The sequence below is a fragment of the Camelus dromedarius genome, chromosome 8 (genome assembly GCF_036321535.1).
Source record: "Camelus dromedarius isolate mCamDro1 chromosome 8, mCamDro1.pat, whole genome shotgun sequence".
Lineage (NCBI taxonomy): Eukaryota > Metazoa > Chordata > Mammalia > Artiodactyla > Camelidae > Camelus > Camelus dromedarius.
In genome coordinates, this window is record NC_087443.1 from 27610937 (window position 1) to 27635951 (window position 25015).

The 25015-nt window shown below is 50.9% G+C and overlaps 1 protein-coding gene across 2 annotated transcripts in view; it reads left to right on the top strand.

Moving 5' to 3' along the window:
- The window catches only part of DLG5 (discs large MAGUK scaffold protein 5), a 108160-nt gene that overhangs the window by 36764 nt on the left and 46381 nt on the right, over positions 1-25015 (top strand). For both annotated transcript variants that reach the window (XM_064488005.1, XM_010984114.3), the window contains exons 2-5: positions 4856-4924; positions 15352-15514; positions 17560-17703; positions 18329-18512. In XM_064488005.1, the coding sequence (XP_064344075.1) occupies positions 4856-4924; positions 15352-15514; positions 17560-17703; positions 18329-18512 (560 nt within the window). The remainder of the gene's footprint in view (positions 1-4855; positions 4925-15351; positions 15515-17559; positions 17704-18328; positions 18513-25015) is intronic.

A 25015-nucleotide genomic window follows, 5' to 3' on the forward strand; every position in this document is an offset into this window, starting at 1 on the left:
GGTGCATGAAGCAGGACTTCCTTGATAGATGCACCAGGCTCTGTGGCTTCTCTACTGAGGCCACAGTCATCCACTCCATCCCTGAAATACTGGGGCTTGTCAGCCTCCAAGTGTGGGCCAACCTCCGGGTTGGGGTGGGAACTGACTGAGAGACAGTGCGCGCAGAGCCTCCAGCAGAGTTTAGCGTGTCCTGGCACTTAGTGGTGCTCAGTGCCTGTTGGCTGCTGCTGTTACTATGATTATTGTTGTTTAGTGAGTGCCATGCAGTCCTGCAGTTTGTCACTATGGACTGTTCGACCTTGTCGCTCTAGAGGACAGCTTTCTGAAAGACAGCTTTCAATTTAGGTAATCAAAGGACTGAGGATAGCACGGTTGGAAGGTCTGGTTTGACCAGAGGAGCAGCTCACACTTGGAGCACTGGCCGTGCCAGGTGCTTTCAGACCCTTTTCATACTAACTCTGCTGATCCTCTATGGGGCAAGTACCCCTGTTGTCCCATTTTACAGATAAGCACGAGGGGACAGGGAGAGGCTGAGTGACTTACCTGAGGGTGCCCAGCTGCTAAGCGGCAGAGTTGGGAGTTGAACCTAGGCAGGCTGGCACCCTGGTGGTGTTCTGCCACCTCCATTTATAGATGAGGCCCATGGCTCATAGAGGGGAAGGGACTCCACAGAGTCTCACAGCAGGGGAGTAGCCTCCTGAGCCCCTGGCTTGTCTTCTTTCTACCAAAGCTGGCCCAGGGCCTTGCAGGGCTCGGGCACGTGTGCGATGCCTAAGGGTGAATGGGTGCCCTTGGCCATCCACGCATGGTCAGCTGTGAACCTTGGAGGGTTTCAGGGTGGGGCTGACCCCCCCCCCCCACCCCCGGCTGTGCCTCCCTGCTCTGTCGCTGAGCCCCCAGGGAAGAGCATTTGCTCCTCCCTCGTTTCCAGGTGCTTGGGGGAGGTGCATGTCCTCCCAGTGCCCAGAGCTGTCCCAGGTCAGTGCCGCAGGCCAGCCTCTCCCGCCCTCCTGGAGCACAGGGAGGACTCTGCGTGCTGGCTCGAGGCTGGAACAGGCCCCTTTAGCGGGTTTCATGGGGAGGAAGTGTGAGTCACCAAGACCTCTACAAGCCTCAGGTGAATGGAGGGGTGTGTGAGGGCCCCACAGGCTGCAGGAAGGGGCCTTGGAGGGCTGGATGTTCTGTTATCGCTTGGGTGATTTTACTGGAAGTTCTTTTGAAGTGGTCTCCATGACCCAGTGGGGCTGAGTCACAGAGTAAACACAATTAGCAGGGGCCAGCCTCTTGGGAAGGACACAGACAATGCTTGTGGCCCAGGCCAGTCCTAGGGAGTTTGCCAGCTCCTTCCCAGGGCTTCTGCCTTAGCTTCCATGTGCATCCCACCTGCTGGCTCGGGCCACCTTGGTGCCTTGCATTCAGTCCCTCTGTGGACCTCAGGCCCTGGGGGGCTTGTCAGAAATTCAGAGTCTCAGACCCCACCTTCATCTGCCGAGTCAGAACCTGCACTTTGACCGAGTCCCGAGGTAACTGCTATGGCAGAGAACCTCCTTGTGCCTGTCACTCTGCTCCACACGTCCACGAAAACCTGGGCTCATGCTCTGTGCTCCTTTTCTGGAAACATTTCCCCATCATGCGAAACCCCCCAGGTCCTGTCAGGATCTCTGCACAGGCTTGTCTGAGTTTGTGGCGACTGTCCTGAGTGGCTGTGCCTGCTTCCTGGTGGGGGGTAGATGGGGAGACAGTGAGGGCAGCACCAGTCAGAGAGGCCGGCCCTTGTTAATCTAGGCCTGTGTGTGTGAGGCAGAGGGTGTGCCTTAGGGTTCAGGGGTGGTGGGTGCAGGTGTTGTCAGGGGAACTCCCACGTAGGGGAGGGTGAGGGGCTCTGCTGGGCAGGGGAGCGTGTGTGGTCAGATAGGACCCCTGTTGGCCTCAAGATTGGATTGTGAAACCCCAGAGGTATATGAAGTCTGCCCCACCCCTCAGAAGCCATCAGTTTGAAAGGACACCACGTGACTTTGGAGGAAAGCGACTCCTTTTGCCTCTTCCCGACAGTCCCGACCACACAGGCTTTTTAAGACAACAATAGCTATAGAGACAAAGCATGACCAAGACAGCGTCGTCTTCGGGCCTTTTTTCTCCCCCTAAATGACGTCTTAGACCCTGGGAACATTGTAAAAACTGGGCCTTATCCAATTTTAATCACTCCCTGGCAGCCCTGCCACCAGCTCCCAGGAGCCCTGCCAACTGACTCGGGGGAGTGATGCCCAGAGATGCAGATAAAGATGTCATGTCACCCCCAGGTCAGGCCCCAGAGCCCAGTCAGGACATAGGGACAGGGAAGAGGAACAGCGTGTTGGTTGGCCAGCGGGGAGATGGGCGGAGAGAGAATAGGGTGTCTGCCAAGTTTAATTAACAGTGGAGACTTGCCATGGGGGAGGAGAGAGACTATTTGAAGAGAGGGGTGGCTTACTGGAAGATGGGGCACTGCTGATGCCAATAATGAGGAAGAGACAAGGCGTTTCTGTAGGGAGCATCCACCAGAGTGCTGGCCACTGTGTTGCTGGCAGGGCTGGCTGAGCTCAGAGGCCTGAGTGGGAGAGAGTATTTGTGCCTGTTCTTCTGAGTAGGTGTCTGTTAAAAACAGTCCACTAACACACCAGCCAGCTAACCTTATTTGCTCCCCACCCCATAACAAAAAAAATTAAGAAAATGACGATTGAGTTTAGAAAATAGGCATTGTGTTGCATTCTTTTTTTTTTTGAAGATATCAGTGGATTGGCAGAATTGCACCTGACTTTATATGGATCTTTACGCAACGCTTAATGTTCATGATTTGGGAAAAGAGATACTCTGAGAAGTTTATATTGCTTATTGTTTTGTTGAAACAAAAATGCAGAGATGTTGAATGGGCAGCAAAGTTAATAGTGTGGGTTGAGCTTGAAATACAGGAAGTATCTGACTGAACATTGCTTACTCACTTTCAGGACTGCATGGGGTTTCTGGTTCCATCTGCCTTCAAACAGTGTACAGACCCCACCTATGACATCCCTGCCGGCTGTGCATGGAGTGAGCGTATGGGTTGTGGGAGCCCGCACGGCCTAGGCCCTCTCAGACCTTAGGCCATCCTGACCTGCAACTTTGTCCAACATCTGCCAGCTGTTTGAGAGCTGCTGCCAGAGCCGGTTGAACAAGTTGAATCCCTTTGGACAGTCCTGCCCGCTCCCGGAGCCATCCTCTTCGATCCACACTAAACACCCAGAGGTTCTTAAGACGTTGTCAGAAAATGCGATAATGAGGCTACTGGCCATTCCTGGCCACTGTCCCACTTCGTGCCATTACCAGAGTCCCTTTTTGCTTGTTTTCTCTTTTCTTCCTCTCTCCTTTCATCTCTTCTTCTGGGGGGGCACACCTACTAGCTCACCTGCATGCTGTTTGTTATACCAGGGCTGTCCATTTCTCTGCCTTCCATGTGTGGTCTTCGTCTACTCCCCACAAGTCTTCCCCTTCCCTTCAGGGTCTTCCCGGTGCCCCTGGTGGTCTCCTCCCTCCCTGTGTCCATGAGCTTCCCCCCAACCCCGCCCTTACCCCTATCTCTTCATTCTTTTTCCTTCCGTTCTGAGGGTGTGCAGGTGTAGGGTGGCTCGTCAAGAGCTGAGTTTGGAGAGAACCCCTTAAACTTGACTCCACGTTTCTGGTCCTGGAGCCCAAATCTCATTCTTTCTCGGCTTTTTGAGGCCAAAGCCCTAAGGCTTATTCAAAGGCTTTATTGCAAAAATCTCATCTCTGGCTCGCTGGTTCTGCCCAGTACACACACCCCTTCATTGTATAGTTCTTTGGGTTCCCAGAACAAAAGACTGCATTCTTCCTATTGTCTTGTTTTGTTTGAGCCACCATCTCTGCATGTGCTTTTCTCGACTCCCATTCAGCCTCTGAGTCCTTCACCCGCCCTCTTACCTTTGTGTTGTTGCTAGTCTTGATAAGCAAAGCTCACCTTTGTTTGCATTAATCATGGAAATGTCATCCCTGAAATGGGACGGGGGAAAGACCTTATAAGCCAACTGGTTGAACCCCTTCGTTTTACAGACTGGGAAACAGATACAGAAAACAGGCTGCTTGCTCTGTTACCCGCATGTGGGTGAGAGCCGTGCTCAGGACTGGGTTCCCTGACCCAGAGGTTTTTCCTTATGCCAGGCAGGCACCAACCATCCTGGCTTTGAAGAGACTTGAATTCAAACTGAACCACGGTGGTCATGTGTCTACCACCAAGAGCTAACAGCAGGCATCAGCAACAATAGCAAAAGCACATTACTCCCTGGCTTTGTGGGTAGTGTGACTGCTCATGAGTTTGAGTGACTTTAAGGGGGCAGTCACTGACTACGTTATTAAGGACTGGGCTTGAGTACAGTTACAACCTAAGAACAGAACAGTCAGGCACAAAGGGCAAAGAGTTCACAGATGTTTAATTTAGGCTGTTTCCCTGTATGTGGAAGCCAGACTCGTGTTCATACAAATCTGTAGGGAATCCCTAGACACTATGTGAACCTGGGGCATGTTGCTCCCTGCTAAGCCTTTCCCCAGGTGTCCCAACAAGAAGCCAGGTGACTGACTCCAAGTCCCTCTGCCCGAGTGTAGATCAGTTGAAAGGTGGACGAAAAGTGAGGCAGAAGCCCCGGAGCCAAGGCCCTGCTGACTGCCCCTCCACTGCCCGGCCCCACGGTTCCGACGTCTGGTCCCTGGTGCAGGGTACTGGTTCTCAGCCGGGTGCTGACTGAAGTCATGGTCTGACAGTAGTTGAGGGTAGAGACGAGAGACCCCTTTGGGGTTAGTAACAAATGGCTTCTCTTTCTGTCCTCAGGATCCACCTACAGCGTCTTGTCCATCATGCCTTCAGACTCGGAGAGCAGCAGCTCCCTCAGCAGCGTGGGTGAGTACCACCTTCTTGGGCACCCCTCCTTCTGGAGGGCACTGGGTGTTCGGTGGTCTGGGTGTGAGCTGAGTCAGCACTGGGTTCATGGGATGGGAAGTTGGCCTTCACCTGTCAGGTGGTTCATCTTCTGTTGGTTCCATTACATTTTCTTGCATCAGCTCATCCTCTTAACAGAGGAGGGCAGAATACTGGCTCTGATGTTAGAAGGGAGGGACATGCTGGGGAAGCACCTGTGTCTCCATTTCTTCAGTTTGTCAGGGCGTAGGACTTCGCAGTGAGCCTGTTGTCCCTGGCACTGACTCCCAGGCCTTGTAGTACTCAGTGACCACTGTCCAGGGGACTGGGCCCTTTTAGAACTGTCTTTTGTAAGCAGGAATAGCCCACTGGGAATGTGTTGCCTTGAGGGCAGGAGTCACCAGTCCATTGCTGAATTGGATGTGTGTCTCTGGACGTGGGTTCCAGAAGCCCATAGAGGGAGGCTGGCCCTGCTGTCACTGCACTGAAGACGTCCCAGAGGAAGGTTGTCATAGTCTCCCAGCCTTCCCATACCTCTGTGACCCATTCCCTGTGTCACATGCCCTCTATTTGACGCTCCAGTGTGGCTCTGGGTCCTGATCTGACCTTGATCGATGGATTCACCTTCAGTGGTGAGTCCTGCAGTTTCTGAATCGGAAAGGCTCACAGAGATCATTTGGTCCAGTTTTTGCATGTTTCCCCTATATGGACAGGTGGGGAAATTGACACTCAGAGAGGAGGAGTCTCATCCCTGAGATTCCAGAGCTGGCCAAGGGCAGGCCTCTCATATGCTAATTGGACTCGCACTTACAGGACACCTCCATGGTGCCTGAAGTGGGATTGTGGCATAGTGGTGCATAGGCCCATGTGGTCCCTGTGCTTACGGATCTTAGGGTCTGTGCGGGAGACAGTTGATGGGTAAGTACAGTCAGGGAGGTCAGAGTGATGAGCGGGGTACCAGGAGGGGGACTGTATTTGCTTTCTAGGGCTGCCCTAACACAGCACCATGAACTGAGTGGCTCACACAGTTGACATGTTTCCCGTCACAGTTGTGGAGGGCAGAAGTCTGAGATCAAGGTGTGGGTACAACCATGCGCCCCCCTGAAAGTACCAGGAAAGGGTCTTTTCCAGGCCCCTCTCCTTCCTTCGGGTGCCGTGCTGGCATCTTTGATGTTCCTTGGCTTTAGATGTATCACCCCGGTCTCTGCCTTTACCTCACATGGTGTTCTCTGTTTGTGTGTGTCTCCAGTTTTCCGTTTTTAAACAGGACACCATTCATGTTGGTTCAGGGGCCTGCCCTACTCCAGTATGACCTCATCTTAACTTGATCATCTGTAAAGACCGTGTTCCCAAATAGGGTCGCATTCACATTTACCAGGGATTAGGACACCAGCATCTGCTTGCGGGCTGTCACAGGCCCCTTCATCCTGTCTAGGGTTCAGGGAGGACTCTTCTGGGACCACAGTTGACAATTCCCTTTGTCCTGCCTGCTTTAGGTCCGTAAGACACATTGATTGAATGATGGGATTGTTGGAATTTTGGACTCAGGCTGGCTTTCAGGAAGCACGTGGGGTGGGGCAGTCGGGGTGAGTGGAGCCGTAAGGTGCAGCTTTGTCAAACTGAAGCCGTTCAGCTTCGAGTGCCCTCTCTCGCCTCACCCTTTTCCGGCTCCCTGTTCCCCCTTGGGAACCAGGTACAGTGACCTAACTGATACCTGACAAACTCATTCACTTTGGCACTTTGAGGTTTGCAGTGTTCCCTCTCCTAGGAGCATTTGCATTTTAAAAGGAGATTCCAGAGAGAGGTGTTGCTGAAACCACAGCAAGTCTTGGTAATGGTGGAGATTCAGGCATGAGGAGGAAGATATATTCTGTGCAGCTAGGTCTTTGTATACTTTGGAAGAAGCATCATGTCAGTGACTCACCACTCCACCCTTGGGGTGGAGGGGTTAGTAGTGGCCCCAGGTACTTGTTGGCAGGCAGGCAGAGAGCAGTGCTCTGCTGTTTCGCTGTCTGTGCCCAGATCATGGATGCTCAAAGACCTGGTCACATCCTGTCAGGTCAAAACTTCTCCGGTTTACTGGTAGCCAAGTTTTCCTTCTGTTGCTTTTCTGCATATAGTTGACATTGACCTTGAGGTGAGTAGCCCCACTTTTCTGTAGGTTGACTAGAATGTCCCTGTGGCTGTATTGGCCAGAAGGCCTTTGTCGGCAGCTGTAGGAAATACGTACTCATACTGCCTTAGACAACAAAGAAATGTGTGGTCTCACATGTTAGGAAGTGCCCAGGACCTGAGATGTGGCTCTGCAGGTCTCTGGGGGGTGTCACCCCTCAGGCTCTTGGCAGGATTCGGCCATCACATCACACCTGACGGTGTGCAGGGCTGCATTGTTCATTATGGGAGCTGCTAGCCATAGGTGGCTATTTAAATTCAAATGAATTAACATGAAATAAAATATAAATCATTAATTTCAACAGTCACACTAGCCACATTTCAAGTATTTATAGCACCTATGGGTAGTGGCTACTGTATTAAACAGCAGATAAAAGGAACATCTCTGTCGTCACAAATGGTCCAGAGGATGAAGGGTGTCGTCTCCTCTAGTGTCTCCTTATGAACAAAGAAGCCTCACCCAGGAGGCCCTTTGCACAGTCCCTTATCACCATAACTGAGTCACTTGTCTCTGCCCAAATCATGGCTCATGCAATGTGGTCCTTGGACCAGCAGCATCCAGGCGCTTGTTAGAAATGCAGGTTCCTGGGTTTCACCATACCTGCAGCATCAGATGCTCTGAGAGTGGGGCCCAGCATGCACATTAACAGCCCTCCTGGTTGGAGATGAGCTGGCCTAACCCAGTCCCTGGCAAGGGCACTGGAATGTCTGTGGCTGGCTTGGACCAATCCCTTGGAGTGGAATGAATGGAAGGTCAGCCACGACCTACTGCAGCGCCTCCTGGAGGAATTCCTCCTGGCTCAGCCTCACCTAATGATGGGCAGAGCACTTCCTTTCCTGGCCATCTCAGGCACACCACAGCCCTGGCCGAGGGGCTGGTGAATCAGATGGAGACTGGCTGTTTTTGTTTGTTAAGGTCTTTCTCCATGAACCTAAGGAAACACAAGGCCTCCATATAAAAATATGGCCTCCACTTTCCCGCTTGTATCTCCCTAACCAAGAACATTTGGGGAAAGAACAGGAAGTTATATATTCATTCAGCGTAAGAAAGAATTGGTAGGTGGAGCCTTGGGTATAGCATATACTCTGCAATAGGTACTGGTCACCTCTTCCCCCTGCCTCCCACTGCCTCCTGGCTGGCATTAGGTCCTCAGGCGGTCTTCCTATTCCAACTCTCCAGCCTGATGCTGCTAACACCACCAACAGCCTTGAAGGTTGCTATGTCTTTCCAGGCAATTTTTATCAGCTAAGCACCTGTGGCTTCTTCGAGTCTTCCCCCCACCCTGTGTGGTCTGTTACTAAGTAACCTGCCTGTAGGTAGGCCCCATGGATCTGCCCAGAGGATGCACACTTGTTTCAGGCAGTTGATGTTTTTCTCCTTCCTCATTCATCCTGACCTGATTTCTCAGGTGCCTTTTATTTCTCATCTTGGATAACGGGAGTTTTTAAGAAGAGGAGGCATTCTTGGGTAGCATTTATAAAAAAAAGCCTTAAATTTCATGCAAATTGAAGTAATAGGAGAGATTTTTCATTAGATCTCCTGGCTTGTTGGCCAGAGAAAGAGCTGGAGGACTTCCTTCCTTTCCCAACGAAGATTCCTTGAAAGTTCAGCTTCTGGTGGACAGAGGAAAGTGGGGTGAGTCAGCATGGAGGCAGACTGCACCCTGATGCTGTGCCCTCTGACTCTTCCTCCTCTGGTTCTTTTGGATCCAGGGCCTGTTTTCTTGCAGGTTGTCAGTTGGACGAGAGCACCTCGTCCTCTGGGAGCCTGTGCTCAGCGCTCTTGGGGATCACAGGGAGGCCTGGCTCCAGGCCTTGCAGGCTAGCCAGGTGTCTTAGTCTCTCTAGGCTGCTGTCATAGGATACCACGGACTGAGCAGCTCAGAAACAACACACGTTTATTCCTCATGGTTCTGGGGGCCAGGAAGTCCAAGATCAAGGCCAAATCAGTGTCTAGAGCGGCCCACTTCTTGGTTCATAGACAGCACCTTCCCATTGTAACCCTACATGGCAGAAGGAGGAAGAGCTTTCAGGGGTCCCGTTTATAAGGCTACTAATCCCATTTGTGTGGGCTCCACCCTCATGACCTGATCACCTCCCAAAGGCCCTACGTTCTAATACCATACCTGAGGGATTAGGATTTGGGGGTACACCAGCATTCAGACCATAGCACCAGAGAGGTAAGCGACTGGCCATTTTGCTTTGTGTAAAACAAGGAAACAGAGCTCAGGGTAAGGAGCAGCTATTGTGGATGAGGGCTGTCAGAGTAAGCGTCAGGGAGGAGGTGGTCCTTGAGTGGGGCCTTCCAGGAATGGTGCTGCAGACGCAGGAACAGTCTGGAAGCAACAGGCCATTGCCGCCTGTCTTGGTTTGCGTTTCTGCAAAGCTGACCTTCAGTCAGGGATTTGAGAGCAAGTAGTTGGTCTGGGAGGAAAGCTGGGAGCTGGATGAGGCTGCAGCTGCTGTGCTGGACTCTAACCCCCTTCACTGTGCGTGCTGGGAGGAGCCCAGCTGCAGTCCCTTACTGACCACGAGGGGCATCACCCTGGGCTTCCATAATTAGGAGAAGGGGCCCTCCTTGCATTTTATCAGTGGGTGATGCCTTTAAATGCAGTGGCTGCTGGGCAGCCAATAAAAGAAGTGAGAAAAAAGCCACTCTGACCAGCAAATGCAGCTTTAGTCCAGACCAGAGTTTCTCAAACTTTATCAGAAATCAGATTTCTGATTTGGTAGGCCTGCATGGGGCCTAGGTGTGCATTTCTAACACGTTCTTCCGTGAAGTTGAGGTGCTCTTGGAAGCCCTGGTTCGGATGTGGGACTGTGTCTTCCCCAGTGGCTCAGCTCTCCTGGGCTGGAGGCAAGGATGGCTTGGTTTTGCTCACTGTGGCCTCTGGTGACCATCTTCTGCTGCTTTGTTCTCCTGACAGCCAGGGCCTGGCAGAGGCCAGGAAGTTTACCTGGGCATCCTCACTCTACCTAACCACTTTTGGCCAATGCCCATTTTCTCCTTGGCTTCTGGTACCACGGGCCCACAGGACTCTGAAGGAGAGTTGCAGTCTGTCTAGTTGTAAAGAAGAGTGAGGGGGTGGCTTTTCAGGGTCAACTGGAGCGCAGTGACAAGGAGCTAAGGACGGAGGGGCTTATGGCCAAGAAGACTACCCAGCTGCCAGGCTGCTGGCTGAGCCTCAGTGGTCTGCACCACGGAGGAGGCTGCAGCAGCCAGAGTGACAGGGAGGAGGAGCCAGGGCTCGTGATGGTGAAGGGGCCTGCTCCTGCGCTCCCTCTCATATGCAGGCCCAGGGAGTGACAGCTCTTTGTCCAAAATCCAAGGCCTCTGCCGGCTCTCTTGGCATCTTCCAGCACTCCTTTTGGGGCCATTTTAGTCTCATCCAAATCCCTTGCCCCCTGAATCCCATCCTGGACACCAAAAGGAAAAAGAAAATCTGCTGCGTTCTCAATGGGTTCCAGATTTGGAGAGAGGAAGGGGTGAAGTTGGGGGAGAGTGGACAGTTTTGCATTTGAATCTGGAAGATCCACTGCCCCAAAATAGGAGAGTTTGTGGCATCTGTGGACATCTCACTTGACATTAGTTTTAATTTAGCTTGCTTTTGAAAATGTTTGCTATAAAGGCAGTGACTGGTGGAGGGGGATGTGACAGTCCACACCTCTTCACTGGTCGTACCACTCCTGGGACGATAACTTCAGTTTAGGGCACCATGGTTTGTTTTTGTTTCTGTGTGTGTTTTTTTTTTTAAACTTCAAGTTTGTTTTTTTTTTAAGTCATGTTCATTGAGGTATGACTTACATACAGGGAAATTTATCTTTTTTAGTGTAGTTTTATGAGTTTTGACAAACCCATTGGTCATTTAACCATCATCCCAATTAAGATACGGAACAGTTCTTTCACCCTGAAAAATTCCCTTCTGTGTCTTTGTACTCAGCCTTCCTTCCCTCCACCCCCAGCCCTGGCAACCACCAGTCTCTCCTCTGCCCTGGTGGTTCTTCCTTTTCCCGAATGTCATGTAAATGGGATCGTATGGTGTGCGGCCTTCTGAGTCTGGCTTCTTCCACTCAGCATAGGGCATTCTCCACCCCCGTTCCCCTTGTGTTTACCAGTAGTTTGTGTCGATACTTGGTTCTTTTTATTGCTGAGAAGTAGTTCATTGCATGAGCACAACACTGTCATTTATCCCTTTACCAACTACTCTAAACAGTTGTGTCCTAGTTTTTCTGTGAACATAAATTTTCCTTTCTCTCGTGTAAATACCCAGAAGTGGGATTATGGATGGTATGGTACATACATGTTTAACTTTATAAAAGACCATCAAAGTGTTCTCTGAAGTGGCTGTACACTTTCACATTGCCACCAGCAGTGTTTGAGAATTCCAGTTTCTCTGCATCCCTGCCAGCATTTGGTGGTGTCACTTTTTAATTTTCGCTATTCTGGTAGTAATCAAGGGACTTGGCAGTTGTCTTCAAATACTTGTAGGTCTGTTGTATAGAAGAGCAACTGTAGCTGTACCTTGTGGCCCTTGGGAGTAGCTCTAGCGTCAGTGGGGAAAATGCAGACAGATTTGAACTCACTACACAGAGTAGTTTCACAGGGAGCGATTAGATGGGCTTTGCTGTGAAGTAAGGCACTCCCTCACTATGCGGGAGTTCAAGTAGTCTTGGTGGCTGTTTGGGGGGATGCTGGCAACCATTTGTTTGGAGGGACTGCATCATTTTCAAAAAAAGTCTTTCAACCCTGAGATGCAAGTAAAGAGAGAAAAACTTTACTTTTAATTGAATGGAGATGGAGAGGGTTTTCTGAAATATTTGCTGTTATTTTGGGACTTCCTGGCTTAGCACATCATGGGATTTTTCTTGAGGTCCCTTGTGACCTTCCTCTGCCCCTCTGCCTGCCTTATTGTGAAAGGCCGAGGGCATCCAGACAACAGTTTCCCTAAGTCGTCCTGCCATTGGGTGGCTTCGCAGGCCTGTGTGGCCTTACCTTTTGTGTGTTTCATGTGTGCTCAAGCCTTTGGGACAGGGGAAGGGACAGGAGGCCAATGCTGTCAGGAGGCCATGCCAGCTAGTGGACAGGGCCCTGGGTCTGGAGTTTGAGCCGAGTTTGTGTGTCCGCTGGTTTCCTAGCTGTGCAGTCTTGCTGGATGCCAGTTTCTCACGTGGTGATCATAGCATGTTCCTGGGAGGGTACAGCGGGGATTAATGAAGTGAGGACTGGGTGCATTTAGCACAGAACCTGGCACCTAGGCTGTGCTCAGCAAAAGACAGCATTCACGTCGTTGTCTGTGTGATCCGCTGCCCCAGGTCCTTCCAGCTGCAGAGCCAGTGGCCTCATCCTGTTGGAAAGAGACAGGAAGCAGTGTCTGTGTGTGGTGACAGGTCTGATGACCCCTACTTCTGTCCTGCTGCTTCTCTCTCAGCCTGCGCAAAAGTCAAGGGCACCGTCTTTCTGTTGCCTCATTTGTAAGATGGGGTGAAAATTCATCTCCCTGGAGGCAGGTTGCTGGGCCTGGTGGTGCTTTTCAGTTCTGAAATCGAGACCTGATGTTTCTCTGATACTTACTGAACTTGACTGTAGCATAGCTCAGCCGTTCTCAGAGCATAGTCTGGTGTCCCTGAGGTCCTTTCAGGGGGCTGGTGAGGTCAGAACTGTTCTCAGATGATACTAAGGGGTCTTTTGCCTTTTGCACTCCGTCCTCACACAAACTCCACTGCAGAGTGCAGTCTTCTGAAGGTTCCACCCAGGGTGTGTGGTGCTGCACAGATGTAAGACACTAGCTGTCTGTTAAGCCAGACACCAAACAGCATTACACAGATAATGCAATGCCTTTTTTATCACTGCTTTTTTTTTTGCTTTATAATGGAAAGGATACTTAACTTTTCACAAAAAATCTTACGTGACTATGTAATAGGTTTGGTTATTTTAAAATTAATCAATGTTTAAAATACTGCTTTAGTTTTAATTTCTGGTCATATCTACCATATATAACCCATAGGAACAAAAGCTCTTTGGAGTCCTCAGTTATTTTTAAGAGTGTAAAAAGGTCCTAAGTTCAGAACATTTGGGAACTTTTATGTTGAGGCCTTGGGCACTGGGGTCAGGCAGAGGGCACTCTGTATGTCAGCGCTGTCATTCACTGGCCTGGTGACCTGGATCCATTATTTAACCTTGGTAAGATTTTGTTTCCTGATCTGTAAAACGGGAATAACAGCAGTATCTTCTTTAAGAGGATGGAATGAGATAATGTATGAAAAGCATCTTAGAAACTGTCCGGCATGGAGTAAGTGCTACTCACGGTTGTCTTCCAGAGGCCGGGAGGCACAGCAGCAAAGAGCATGTGCTCCGAATCCAGGTGCCTGGGCTCCCATCTTGATATTTGTGCAAGTTTGAGTCAATTCCCTAACCTTGCTGGGCCTCAGTCTTCTCACCTGTAAAATGGAGATGCTACTATTCCTGCTGTCTTGGGAAGATTAAATTAGTGCCTGGGGCATCTGTGTCGGTTGTATAGGTTAGTTGTGACTGTGAACACTGACATCCTTCTTCTCTGGCTGCTTCTTGAATCTTCCTGCTGTCTTTGTTAGAGGCTGAGTTAGTTGTAGGCCTTGCCAGAGGGGGCATATCAGGCATGTGTCCAGAGGAAGCCCCACATGTCAGAGCCAGGCAAGTTAGTGCAAATTAGATGGCATTTGTAGAACTAGAGCTTGTAAAAGCGTCTTCACTTACCAGAGAGGAAGACGTTACACAGCCTGCACAGAGCCGTAACCAGCCTGTTTTCCAAAACTCTGGGGACAGGGGTGAGGATCCAAGGTCTCTGGGGAAAGGCGAGGGCAGGCTTCTCAGGCTGTGGAGTAGAACCCATGGAGGAAGGGAGATGCTTGTGGGAATTGCTGGCTCTGGCTCCCACCTTAGAGAATGGTCTGGCCTGACTGCAGGAATCCTGGCTGTTGTGGTGGTGGTTTTAAAGTAACATGCATTTCAAGGGGTACTAGATTCAGTGGTTGGGGTGCCAACATTGGATAATGCTGAGCTGAGAGAGCTTGTCTTCTACCTCAGACCATGGTCTAGCTTGCACCCACGTGTTGAACCCTCCATCCTCCCTGGCCTTCCTGAAGATGCAAGGCCACACCTGAGTGTCTGTTTTGGAGGACACTTGGTTTGCACAGTCAGCCAACGAAGGTCAGCTGGGGGCTGGCGGTCAGAATGACAGAGTCAGAAGATACGTGTTTTGCCCTGTGCACATTCCAGGGCTACTGGGGAGACAAATACCGTGTCCCTGGGTTGAGTCAGCTTCTAGATCACATCCAGAAAATGGAATGACTGCTGTGAGTTATTCTGATGCCACTAAGGATCTCTGAGGGTTAGAGCTTTCAGGTGAACATATGGACGAGTTAAAAATAAAGGACCACGGAATTGTCTCTTTTTCTGGGAACTTTAAGTGAGGTACATTCTTCCTAGAAATAGATTGGGTTCTTGTCAGAGGTGCTGGTGGTGGCTGGTGTTCCTTAGTAATAGCATAAGGCACGGGGTTCCCTTCAGGACATGTCTTGTACTGGGAACAAGTGGTGAGGGTCTGGTGTGGGTTGGGCTACAGAGGCCCTGGGATTTAACTGCACCACATCACTCTTACCTTGGCTCTGAGTGGCTCTCTCTGCCGCCTCCCCCAAGCTGCACACCTGGACTGACTGGGCAGGTCCTTAAGGCAGTTGGGCAGCTTGGAAGACGGAGCGGTGCAAAGTGTCCAGACCTGATGAGGGGAGCACGGGACTTAGCCCTTGGGCCCAGCTTTGAAGCCAGCTGCCTTGATCCTCTGCAGGCTTCTCTGGGTTGCAACTGTGCTTTCCTCCTCAGGCTGTCTTCCCCCCTGCCCAGGGCTCAGGTTGGCTTCTCTGTGCCCAGGGGTGGGTGACAGCTGGTATTAGAGCAGGCAGGGATGCAAAGATTAGGGCCAAAATAGTTCCAGCCTGGAAGTGCCAAAGCTGGGCTGGGGAGAGGGAAGGGGGCCTCAGGCTCCTCAGCCAGAGTCAGACTGCCTGGGCTCCTGTCCCAGCTGTACCTCTTCCTCTCGGACTTGGTGGTGTCACGTGGAGAAGGATGATGTAACAGGACCCACTTTAAGGGTGGTTGTGAGGAGTGAACACAAGCTGAGAGCTCTGAGAGCTCAGGACAGTGCCTGGCACTGGTGGGGGCTGGGTAAACATGAGTTCTCTTTGTCACCTTCCTCCTGCAGGCACCACCGGGAAGGCACCATCCCCACCGCCCCTCCTACCTGAGCGGCAAGTGAATGAGAAGGTGGAGAACCTCTCCATTCAGCTGCGGCTGATGACCCGGGAGAGGAATGAGCTGCGGAAGCGCCTGGCCTTCGCCACCCATGGGACCACCTTCGACAAGAGGTGGTGATCGTGCCTCTCCCCTGCCGGCCCCATGAATGGGGTCACCACCCCGATGCCATCACATCCTTTGCCCCGAGGCATCCCCTTAGCTTCCAGGGCCCACGCTGCATGGCCCATGCATGGGTTCTCCCCCACCACCCCTGGCCTGGAGGCGGGAGGGGGACACAGGCTTGTTACACTTGCTTCCTCCAGATCAAAATTGGAGTCTGTGGCCTGTATCGCACAACCCGGGAATTGAGGAGTGTGGGTGGGTGTGTCCACCTGCGCTTGGCTCCTGACAGTGGTGTGTTCTTGCGTACATGTATGTGTGTGAGAAGAGCCCGGGCCAGGCTCACTGCCTTTCTGTTGGCCTTGAAATGATCATTTGGTGGGTGGCTTTGGCAGCAGCTGGAGATATCTGGTCCCACTTTGGTGCGTCCTCACTGGTTGGTTGGATGGCCTCGGGCTGTCACTAGCTCCCTCCCGGGCCTCTGCCTTCCAGCCCCAAGACAATACTCTTCTCTCTCTATCCCCTGTGTGTGCTATGTGCAGCCCCTGCCCTAGTAGAGATAGTTACCCCATTGCTGAGCCTTTGACTGGTCGTCTGTGTACACGGGTACTGCTGTCTCCTGGGTACCCCACCTGCCTCATTGTTGAGTGAATCTTTATGTGGTTTATAAGCGTGTTGTTTCCTGCCACATACGTGTTTTAGAAAGGGTTGATCCCAACCTGTTTTTTTTCTTGCTTCGAATAAAATTTTTTTTTTTTATTTTATTTATTTTTTGGGGGGGTAATTAGGTTTATTTCTTTCTTTATTTTTAGAGGAGGTACTGGGGGTTGTACATGCTAAGCATGTGCTCTAGTGCTTGAGCTATATCTTCCCCTCTGAAGAAAATCTTTGCTGCTTTTGTTGGGATTGAGAGGTAGAAAACAGGGAAGGACTGGTCCGTGGGATGGGGCAGAGGGGAGTCCTGACCCAGCTTCATGACCCACGAGGGCTTCATGGGGGAGGAGGGATGCAGAATAGCTTATCCTCCTGGGAGATGCCGGCAGGAGTCCTGAGGGGTGGGGTGTGGGTTTAACCTCTTTTCTTAAGGATTATGTTAAGGGGGATGTGCCTTATCCTGAGGAGGGTTTTTCTGGGATGTTGTTGGGGCTGCAAAGCCTGCTCGTTGAGGTTGCTTTTGTGAGGCTGTGTCTCTCAGATGACTACAGGGGCAGGGCCAGTGAACACAGTGTGAGTGCATGCTGTCCCCCGCTGCTTTCATGTTGCCAAGGCAGACTCTGGCCTTTTACAGAAGAAGGTTGCTGTTGCTTGTTCTGGAGCAGGGGTCCCAAACTCAGGCTCACACCAGGGTCACTCGCAGGGCTTGTTAAAACACAGATTGCTGGTTATCCCTTTCTGCCTCCTGAGTGTGAGATTTAGGAGGTCTGGGGCTGGCCTGAGAATTTTGTGTTTCTATCAAGTTCCCAGGTGGTCACAGTGCTACAGGTTTGGGAATCCAACTTTTAGAGCCCCTGCTCATGGCCACTTTTCTGCATCTTGGCTGTACATTGGAATCTCCTGGGGAATTAAAAAAATTCTGAGGTCTGGGTGCTACTCTCAGGGATGCGATGTAACCGGTGTGTGTGTTGGCATTTTGTTATGTACCTGAGGTTGAGAATCACTGATTGCTAGGGAGAGGGGGAGCTTCATCACAGGGTCTGGGGGGCTGGACCCACCGTGTGTGCCGGCCTGTTGCATGGCCTCCTGGAGGTCCCAGGGAACAAGAGCACCTTCGCAGCTGCCCAGGCCCGTGCAGGGAGGTCAGCAGTCGAGGCTCCCCCATCCCAGGGAATCTAATTCTGTTGGCCTGGGTGTGGCCAGGACACCTGGGCTGAGCCAGTTCCAGGTGGCGGTGGTGGTGGCGGCGGCGTTGTGGAGGAGCCTAATGTTGGGCGCCACTGGGCTGGGGTGGCCCAGGAGCTGGCTTCCTGTGGTGGGGGATGTTCTTGTTGTGGTGGGGGATGTTCTTGTTGTCGTGATCCCGGCGCCTGTGTTCACTGGGCTGCTTGTCGCGGGCCAGGACCCACCACAGGCTGAATCCGGACTACGAGAGGCTGAAGATCCAGTGCGTGCGGGCCATGTCGGACCTGCAGAGCCTTCAGAGCCAGCACACCAGCGCCCTGAAGAGGTGCGAGGAGGTGGCCAAGGAGACCGACTTCTACCAGTGAGTGGGGCCCACGCAGCGGGGCTCCCGGTGTCCGCGGAGCAGCTGCTGCTTGCCGGGCTTTATTTCTGGACTTGGAGCCTGGGGTTGTGGTTTCAGCTTGGCTTTGCCACATAGCAAGCAGCGGGCCTTCAGGAAGTGGGTTTGTGGCTTCAGGCCTCAATTTTCCACACCATCCGTGGCCAGCTGCAGAAGCGTGGTTGGTGGGAAAGTGGTTAGACACACGAGACAGGAGGCCAGGCGGATCGCTGGGCTTCTGGGTCCCCATCCCAGGCTCTCCTGCTGCTCCGGCCACAGGAGAGGCAGATGGGGCATGCTTCCCCTTGGTCTTCTGGTGCCCCTCTGAGCGCACTTGCCTGTCCACCTGCTGGTGTTTGCCCAGGCCTCAGTACTTGGAGGGGCAGGCCTGTACCAGACCCTTCCTTGGCCTTCACAAATGTGCCTTTTTGGTGTCAGGTTTTTAAAAATGGTTTGGGTCTTCCTGGCATCTGGCGGATACCAGGCTTTAGCCTGCCTCTGAGTGCAGCTGACCTGGCAGCACTCATCTCCTATCTGGTGTGTTGGGGGTGTTGGGACCCGGTGGGAGTTGGAGGCTGGCGGGGGCTCACTGCGTGTGGGATTTCAGCACACTCCACAGCCGGCTGTTGAGTGACCAGACCCAGCTGAAGGATGACGTGGACATGCTGAGGCGGGAGAATGGACAACTGCTGCGGGAACGTAACCTGCTGCAGCAGTCGTGGGAGGACATGAAGCGGCTCCACGAGGAGGACCAGAAGGAGATTGGTGACCTCCGGGCCCAGCAGCAGCAGGTAGAACTGGGCTGGGCAGCTGAGGGCAGACCAGGGTCAGTCATCCACCCACCCATCCATCCACTCACCACCCACCCATGCACCTATCTACTCACCCACCTAGTCATTCACCCACCACCTGTCTACCCACCATCCATTTGTATACCCACTTATCTGCCCACACTCACCCATCCACCATCAACCACCCACCCACTCATCTACCCACCCCCCACCGTCATCTGTGCATCTGTCCACTCACACTCCTCATCCACCATCCATCCATTCATCTACCTCCTATCTACCCACTTATCTACGCCACACTCATCTGTCCACCCACCATTTATCCACCATCTACTGATCTATCCACCCACCCACCCACACATCCATGTGATTACTTTGCAAGCATGTCTAGTGTCTGCTTCACGTGAAGCACTGGATAGTTGTGAGCAAGCACTCAACCCTAATTCTCCTGGACCCTGCAGTCTAGTGGTGGATACAAATGTTAATCACATAATCACTCACACTCTGTATTGTTATGAAAGTTACAAGGACTACCAAAGAGGAGGCGCTGTGTGGTGGTATGTGCATGTATAACAGGAATTCGACTTAGTCTGGGAGCTTGGGGATCTGTAGCTTCTTCCCTTCGTATGGATTGTGTGAGATTACAGATGGAGAGAAGCTTGGACATGTTGAAGCCCTGTGCAAATACAAGATGGAGGAGCTACCATCATTATTTTGCGGGGGGAATGTGTGGCCTGTTGCTCTTGCTGCTTTACGTGTGTCAGGTTAGTGTCTTCTGTGTGCTCAGCTCCTGTTTGACATTGACAGAGTTGTGAGGAGCAGGCCAGACAGAACGCTGGCTTGCTGTGAGTGGTGTTGGCCAGTTCCTCTCCTCTTGTGCTTCTGGTCTGGAACCGCCCAGGTGGCCCAGGGACGTGGAGGGACTGCTGATGCTCTGTGTCCATAGATAGTTGGATGTTTGGGGTTGGGAAACAGTGCAGGGAGAGACAGGATGTCCTCCTAGCACCAGGGCACAGTCAGAACCCCATCATCCTCATCAGAAGCATTTGTGGTTTCCAGTTAAAGCAGGACTGTTGGGGCTTGATTGACCCAAAGCTGCTATGTAACAATCTGAGTTCACCTGATAATTTAGCATGTGGTTATCTTCATTGCTTTGTTTTTATTTATAATTACCATTTTAAAATTGTGAAACTATTACAAACTTACAGAAGAGTTTTAAATACAGTGCAAAGAATTTTTTTCCTGTATTTTAAGAGTAAGTTGCAACCTAATGTTCTGTCACCCCCTCTACCCTACCCAGAACATGCAAATGTGTACTTCTTGGAAACAAGGATATTTTCGTGTAGAACAGTGTGACACACCAGGAATTCACATTGATACGTACTGCCGAATCTGATTATCAGACCCGGTCGAGTTTTGCCGGTTGTCTCAGTAGTGTCTTTGATGGGAAAAGGACCCTGTTCAGAACAAAGCACTGGATGTAGTTGCCATCTCTTGGGTCTCCTTCAATCTGGGACAATTCCTCAGGCTGTGACCTGCATGACTTTGATGCTTTGGAAGATTACAGGCTAGTTATTTTGTAGATTGTCCCTCAGCCTGGAATTGTCTAAACTTCATGGTTGGATAAGTTTTTGCATCTTCGGAAGGATTGTCACAGAAGTGATGCTGCCTTTTCCTTGTTGCATCCTATTGATTGAGACTTGGCTTAATATGACTTAGAACTAATGAGGTTTACTTTGATCATTTGACTGAGGTGGTGTCTCCAGGCTTCTCCACTGTAGTAATACCTTTTTTTCCTTTACATACCCCCATATATATATATGTACTCTCTCTCTCTCTCTATATATATATACACACACACACACACACACTCATATGTATATATTTACATATGGTTTCCTGTTTTACTCAGTGGGTTTGTACACCATTATGGGCAGTGGGAGGCCCTTCAGGCTTGTTCCTTTGTCTTCTTGACATGCCCTCCCTCGCTCTGAGAACTTCCTTGCTCTGGTACAAGAAGGTGTTCCAGGGGGAGCTCATTTTATAATTTCCCTGCCCTAGCCCTGGAAATCATACCTTTCTCTTAAGAGTCCTCATTCCTTTTAGTGGACAATGGTATTTAGAAGCAAGATCTGAATGCTGGGTGTACTCTGCTCCTGGGGTATCACGGCTCCCAGGCTCTCTCAGTGGACAGAGTAGGGAATATCTGAGCCACACACACACACTCTCACATCTGTTTCCATGTGTCTCTCCCCCCAGTATATCTGTACCTTTAATATGTAATATGTATGTTGGAAACCGAAGTTCATGCTAACTTTTCCAGTTCCAGTCCAGTACTACAGTAGAACAGGGTTCATTCTTGTTTTCTCCCTTTCCATCTTGCAATTCCCTTTTCCAGCAGTGAGAAACCTAGTTCTGATTATTCTTAATCTGTGTGCTTGCTAAGTCCCCCTGTGTGTACCTGCCTGCCTTCCCCACGCCGCCCCCTTCTCACCCTTTGTGGCACCCCCGCCCCCTCCCCCATGCCTTGCCTCCGCAGGGCCCCTCATCCTGTTCAGGCTCTGATGCCCACTCTGGGGGGCTCGTCGCCCCCCGCAGCCTCTTGTCCTGCTCTGCCTCGCCGAATGGTCTGTAAGATTAAGTAGTTCAGAGAGGAAAAAGGACAGCACTTTCTTTATGTTTTTATACTACTTTTTAAATTGCAGAATTAATGTGCATTTTTAAACATAACAAAAGAATCAATGCAGACATTTAAAAAATAATTCTTCCTGTAGTCTCTCTCTCCACAGAAATAACTAACCATGAGTATACCACTGGTGGAAAGTTTGGTATTTTTGTCTGTACACATAGAACCCTTTATATCTTGTTAATTTATTTGGCAACATGGAATCGCACCATTCCTTTTGTTGCTAACCTTGTTTTCTTGCTGAATGTCATGTGCATCTTTCTATTTCAGTACAGATTCTGCTTCCCTGTTTTTAACAGCTGCTGAGTATTGAGTTAGATAGAAGCAGCGTAATTAATTTAACCAGTGTCCTATTGACTGACCCTTGGGCGGTTTTCAGTATTTTCCCCTTATTGAAAAATTTGTTTCTGTGGTTTATTTTCTTTCTCTGATATTTGTTGAAGCCTTGTGTGGAATACACAGTCCAGGCTCAGTGCATGGGCCCCTGGGCTGGATGTACTTGGAGATACCTGTGTCTTTTCTGGGAGCCCTTTGATCAGGGGATTTGGGTGGGTGGGGGCAGGTCTGGCAGTGGGAGTGGGCAGGCCTTGCTCAGCCGTGGTGGCAGGAAGGTTCCCGGAAGAGGAAGTAAGTGCAGGCCAGGGCTGCAGGAGTCCAGCTGCTCCTAGAAGCAGCTCAGCACTCTCCCCCTTTTCTCTCCTTGGCCCTTGAGTGTTCCAGCACTGGGGGTGGGCGGCGCTCTGGGAGCCTTGCTTCAGGGTTGAAGTGAGACACCAAGGAAAAAGTGCTCGACCTGCAGGGTTAGTTTGTGTTGAGAGCGGTGGATTGCCCTGCAGACATCCTTACTCCTGCAGGTCCTGCTTCCTGCTTCCTGGAGCAGACAGTCGGGGCTGCAGGCTTTCAGTAGTTGAGAGGCAAACCATTGTTACCTCAAAAGAAAACTCTTGGAGAAATCTGGGGTGGGAAGCAGATAAGGATGAGCAGCCGCTGTGCATCAGGCTGCTGGGAGGGAGGACCGCCCCCGCTGAGGAGTTGTGCCCATTTCTCTCTGTGGGATTGTGAGTGCTGGCAGACCCTGTCTGAGGGCAGCTGGCCCTTTCCTGTCTACACCTTCATCTTTCTTTGTTTCCTTGCTCATTTGTTCACTAATGTTTTTTCCACCCAGGTCTAAACTTGCCTTAGCTCACCTTTTGCCTTGGGGTTTACTTTGGATTTTATTTTTTGAGAGATGCACAATTTGAAATGTGTTTGTGGCTCCAGCTTAGTCTAAGGGAAGTCCCTTGACTTTGCTAGAAAGTAGCAGAGCGGGGCTTTCCCGGGGTAGCAGAATGAGTCTCCTAGGGTCACCTGGGAGGTAAAGGAGATTACTCATGAAGCACGGGTACCTCATGCCCACTTGCAGGAGACACTCACTGAATGCTTGCTGTCATGATTGTTTTTATTCTGGTCCTACCAAGTCTGAACTAAGATCCACCCTGCTCGTGGATGTGGCGTAATCATAGCCCTCATACACCGCTGTTGGGAATGGAAAATGGTGCAGTCACTTTGGAAGGAGTCTGGCAGTTCCTCAAATGGTTAAACGTAGTACCAGGTGATCCAACAGATCCACTTCTAGGTGTAAACCCAAGAGAACTGAAAACAGGTCCACACAAAAATTTGTGATGTTTGCAGCAGCGGGAAAACAACCCGAATGTCCGTTAATAGATGAATGGATGTATCAAATGCGGTGTGTTCCTGACACTGGAATGTTGATCAGCATAAAAAGGAGTGACGTGCTAACACCTGCTGCGGTGTGGAGGAACCTTGACAACGTCATGCTGAAGTAAAGAAGCCAGTCCGAAAAGACCACGTATTACATGATTCCACTAAGACGAAATGCCCAGAACAGGGAAATCCTTAGACACAAAGCAGATCGGTGGTTACCAGAGGCCGGGGGATGGGCGGGTGGAGGACGACTGCTACTGGGTGCGGGTTTCTTTTTGGAGTGATGTAATAATGTCCTGGAATTAGATAATGGTAGTTGCTACACAACCTTGTGAATGTACCAAAACCCACTGAATTGTGCACTTTAAAGGGTTATTACATGGTATGTGAATTATATCTCAAAATAAGACTCCAGTTGTTACTTTATCATAAAACAAACAAACAACCCCCCAAACCCCTGCCCTCTTAAAGCATGGCGTTTTATTGCCTCCCATGCTCTGACTTTCTCCAGGACCCGAACAGCTTGTACAAACATCCAGACAGAGATGACCCCTCCCCCTCCCCCGTTCTCCCACAAGTGACCTGGGAAGGTTTTCTCCCCCACGCTCCCATCCCACTCCTCTTCTCTGTTTTCCTGCAGCTCTGGCTCTTGGGGGATGGTTGATTGTAGTGGTCAGTGAGTTTCCCCAGTTCTGCTGGGCTGGCCCGGTGCCCCTTAGTGAGAGGAGGCCCGCTGCCCGGGTAGGAGTGAAGGATGCATTTCTGAGCTGCCAGGCCACCTGCTCTCCCTGGCCGGGGCCTTTGCACCTTCACCAGGTCCGGGGTAGGTGCCAGACTGTGAAAAGCCCGGGTCTTGGGTCGGCCAGCAGCCGAGGAAGCCAGGGGACACGGGGGCGGCCACAGGTTTCCTCCCCGCAGGCCCTGAGGGCAAAGGTTGAGCTCGCTGGACAAGGCTGGTTTTGTTGCCTGGTTCCTCCCACGCCTTGTTCACTTGAAGAGGCCCTTGCCGGGTAAATGGTGCTGTTTGACTTGCATGTTTGCTTGAGGGATTTGTGGACTCCCCAGCCCTCTGCATGATTTATCTCAGAGGAAATGAGGCAGCCAGGGAAGAGAGGTTGCCGCCGGCCTGGGTCCTGGGACCGCTCCCTTCTGAGAGCCGCAGACAGGTGGTTTTTCTTGTGTGTCTTCATGCGGATCTGTGTGGGGAGGGTCAGGGCATGGCATTTCCATCTCCAGGGCATCTCAGTCAGAATGCGCCATCTGCACTCTTCTGGGTTGTGTTAGAAATGTCCAGCGATCTGGGGCTGAGACAGCCACACCTCGGTGGGGGAGCAGCGCGGAGGACATTCGTGCATCTTCCTTCTTAGCATACCCACTACAATAATTTATATTCTTTGGTTAAAAAAGAAGAAAACTTTAACAGTAAAGTCACCCACCCCCACCTTTGCCCCGGTGTCCTCCCTGGAGATGACTAACCTCCCTGAACCACCTGGGATATATCCTTGTGGACATTTTCTATGTCATACTTAATGTACATTTTTGTTTTTATTTTCTGCCACCTGCATTTTTAAAATCCTATAATATGTCATTGATCCCTTTATATTTTCTGTAAATTTGGACCATCCAACAGTATACTTCATAGTTTAGTTGTCAATAATATATTGATTGTATGTGTTGGGAATCTCGGTTGTCTAGTTTTTCCTGTTACAGATAATTTTCTGGTGGGTGCCCCTGCATAAGTCCTTATGTTCCTTCATGCATGGTTTTCTGAAGTTTGCTTCTTAGAGGTGAAATTTCTGAGTTCAAAGCAATGCTTTTCTTTTTTCATAGGTTCTTCCAATTCATTTGGGAAACTTAAGGCCTCTCTCTTCTTTCTGGCCCTATCCCTTGTCTTTAAATACACTTTTTCTTTCCCTGGTGATTCATGAAAGTTGACTTTTTTTCCCAGATACCCCAGGAGAGGAATTTCTGAGTCTGCGAAGGGCATGCATCACAGAGAAGCCCGGACTGCTTCTGACCAGCGTGGAGCAGAGATAGGAGGGAGCAGAGATAGGAGGGAGCAGCTCAGGCTGTGCGTCTTGCTGTGCGGGTGCAACCAGACCCTGGCTTGTGC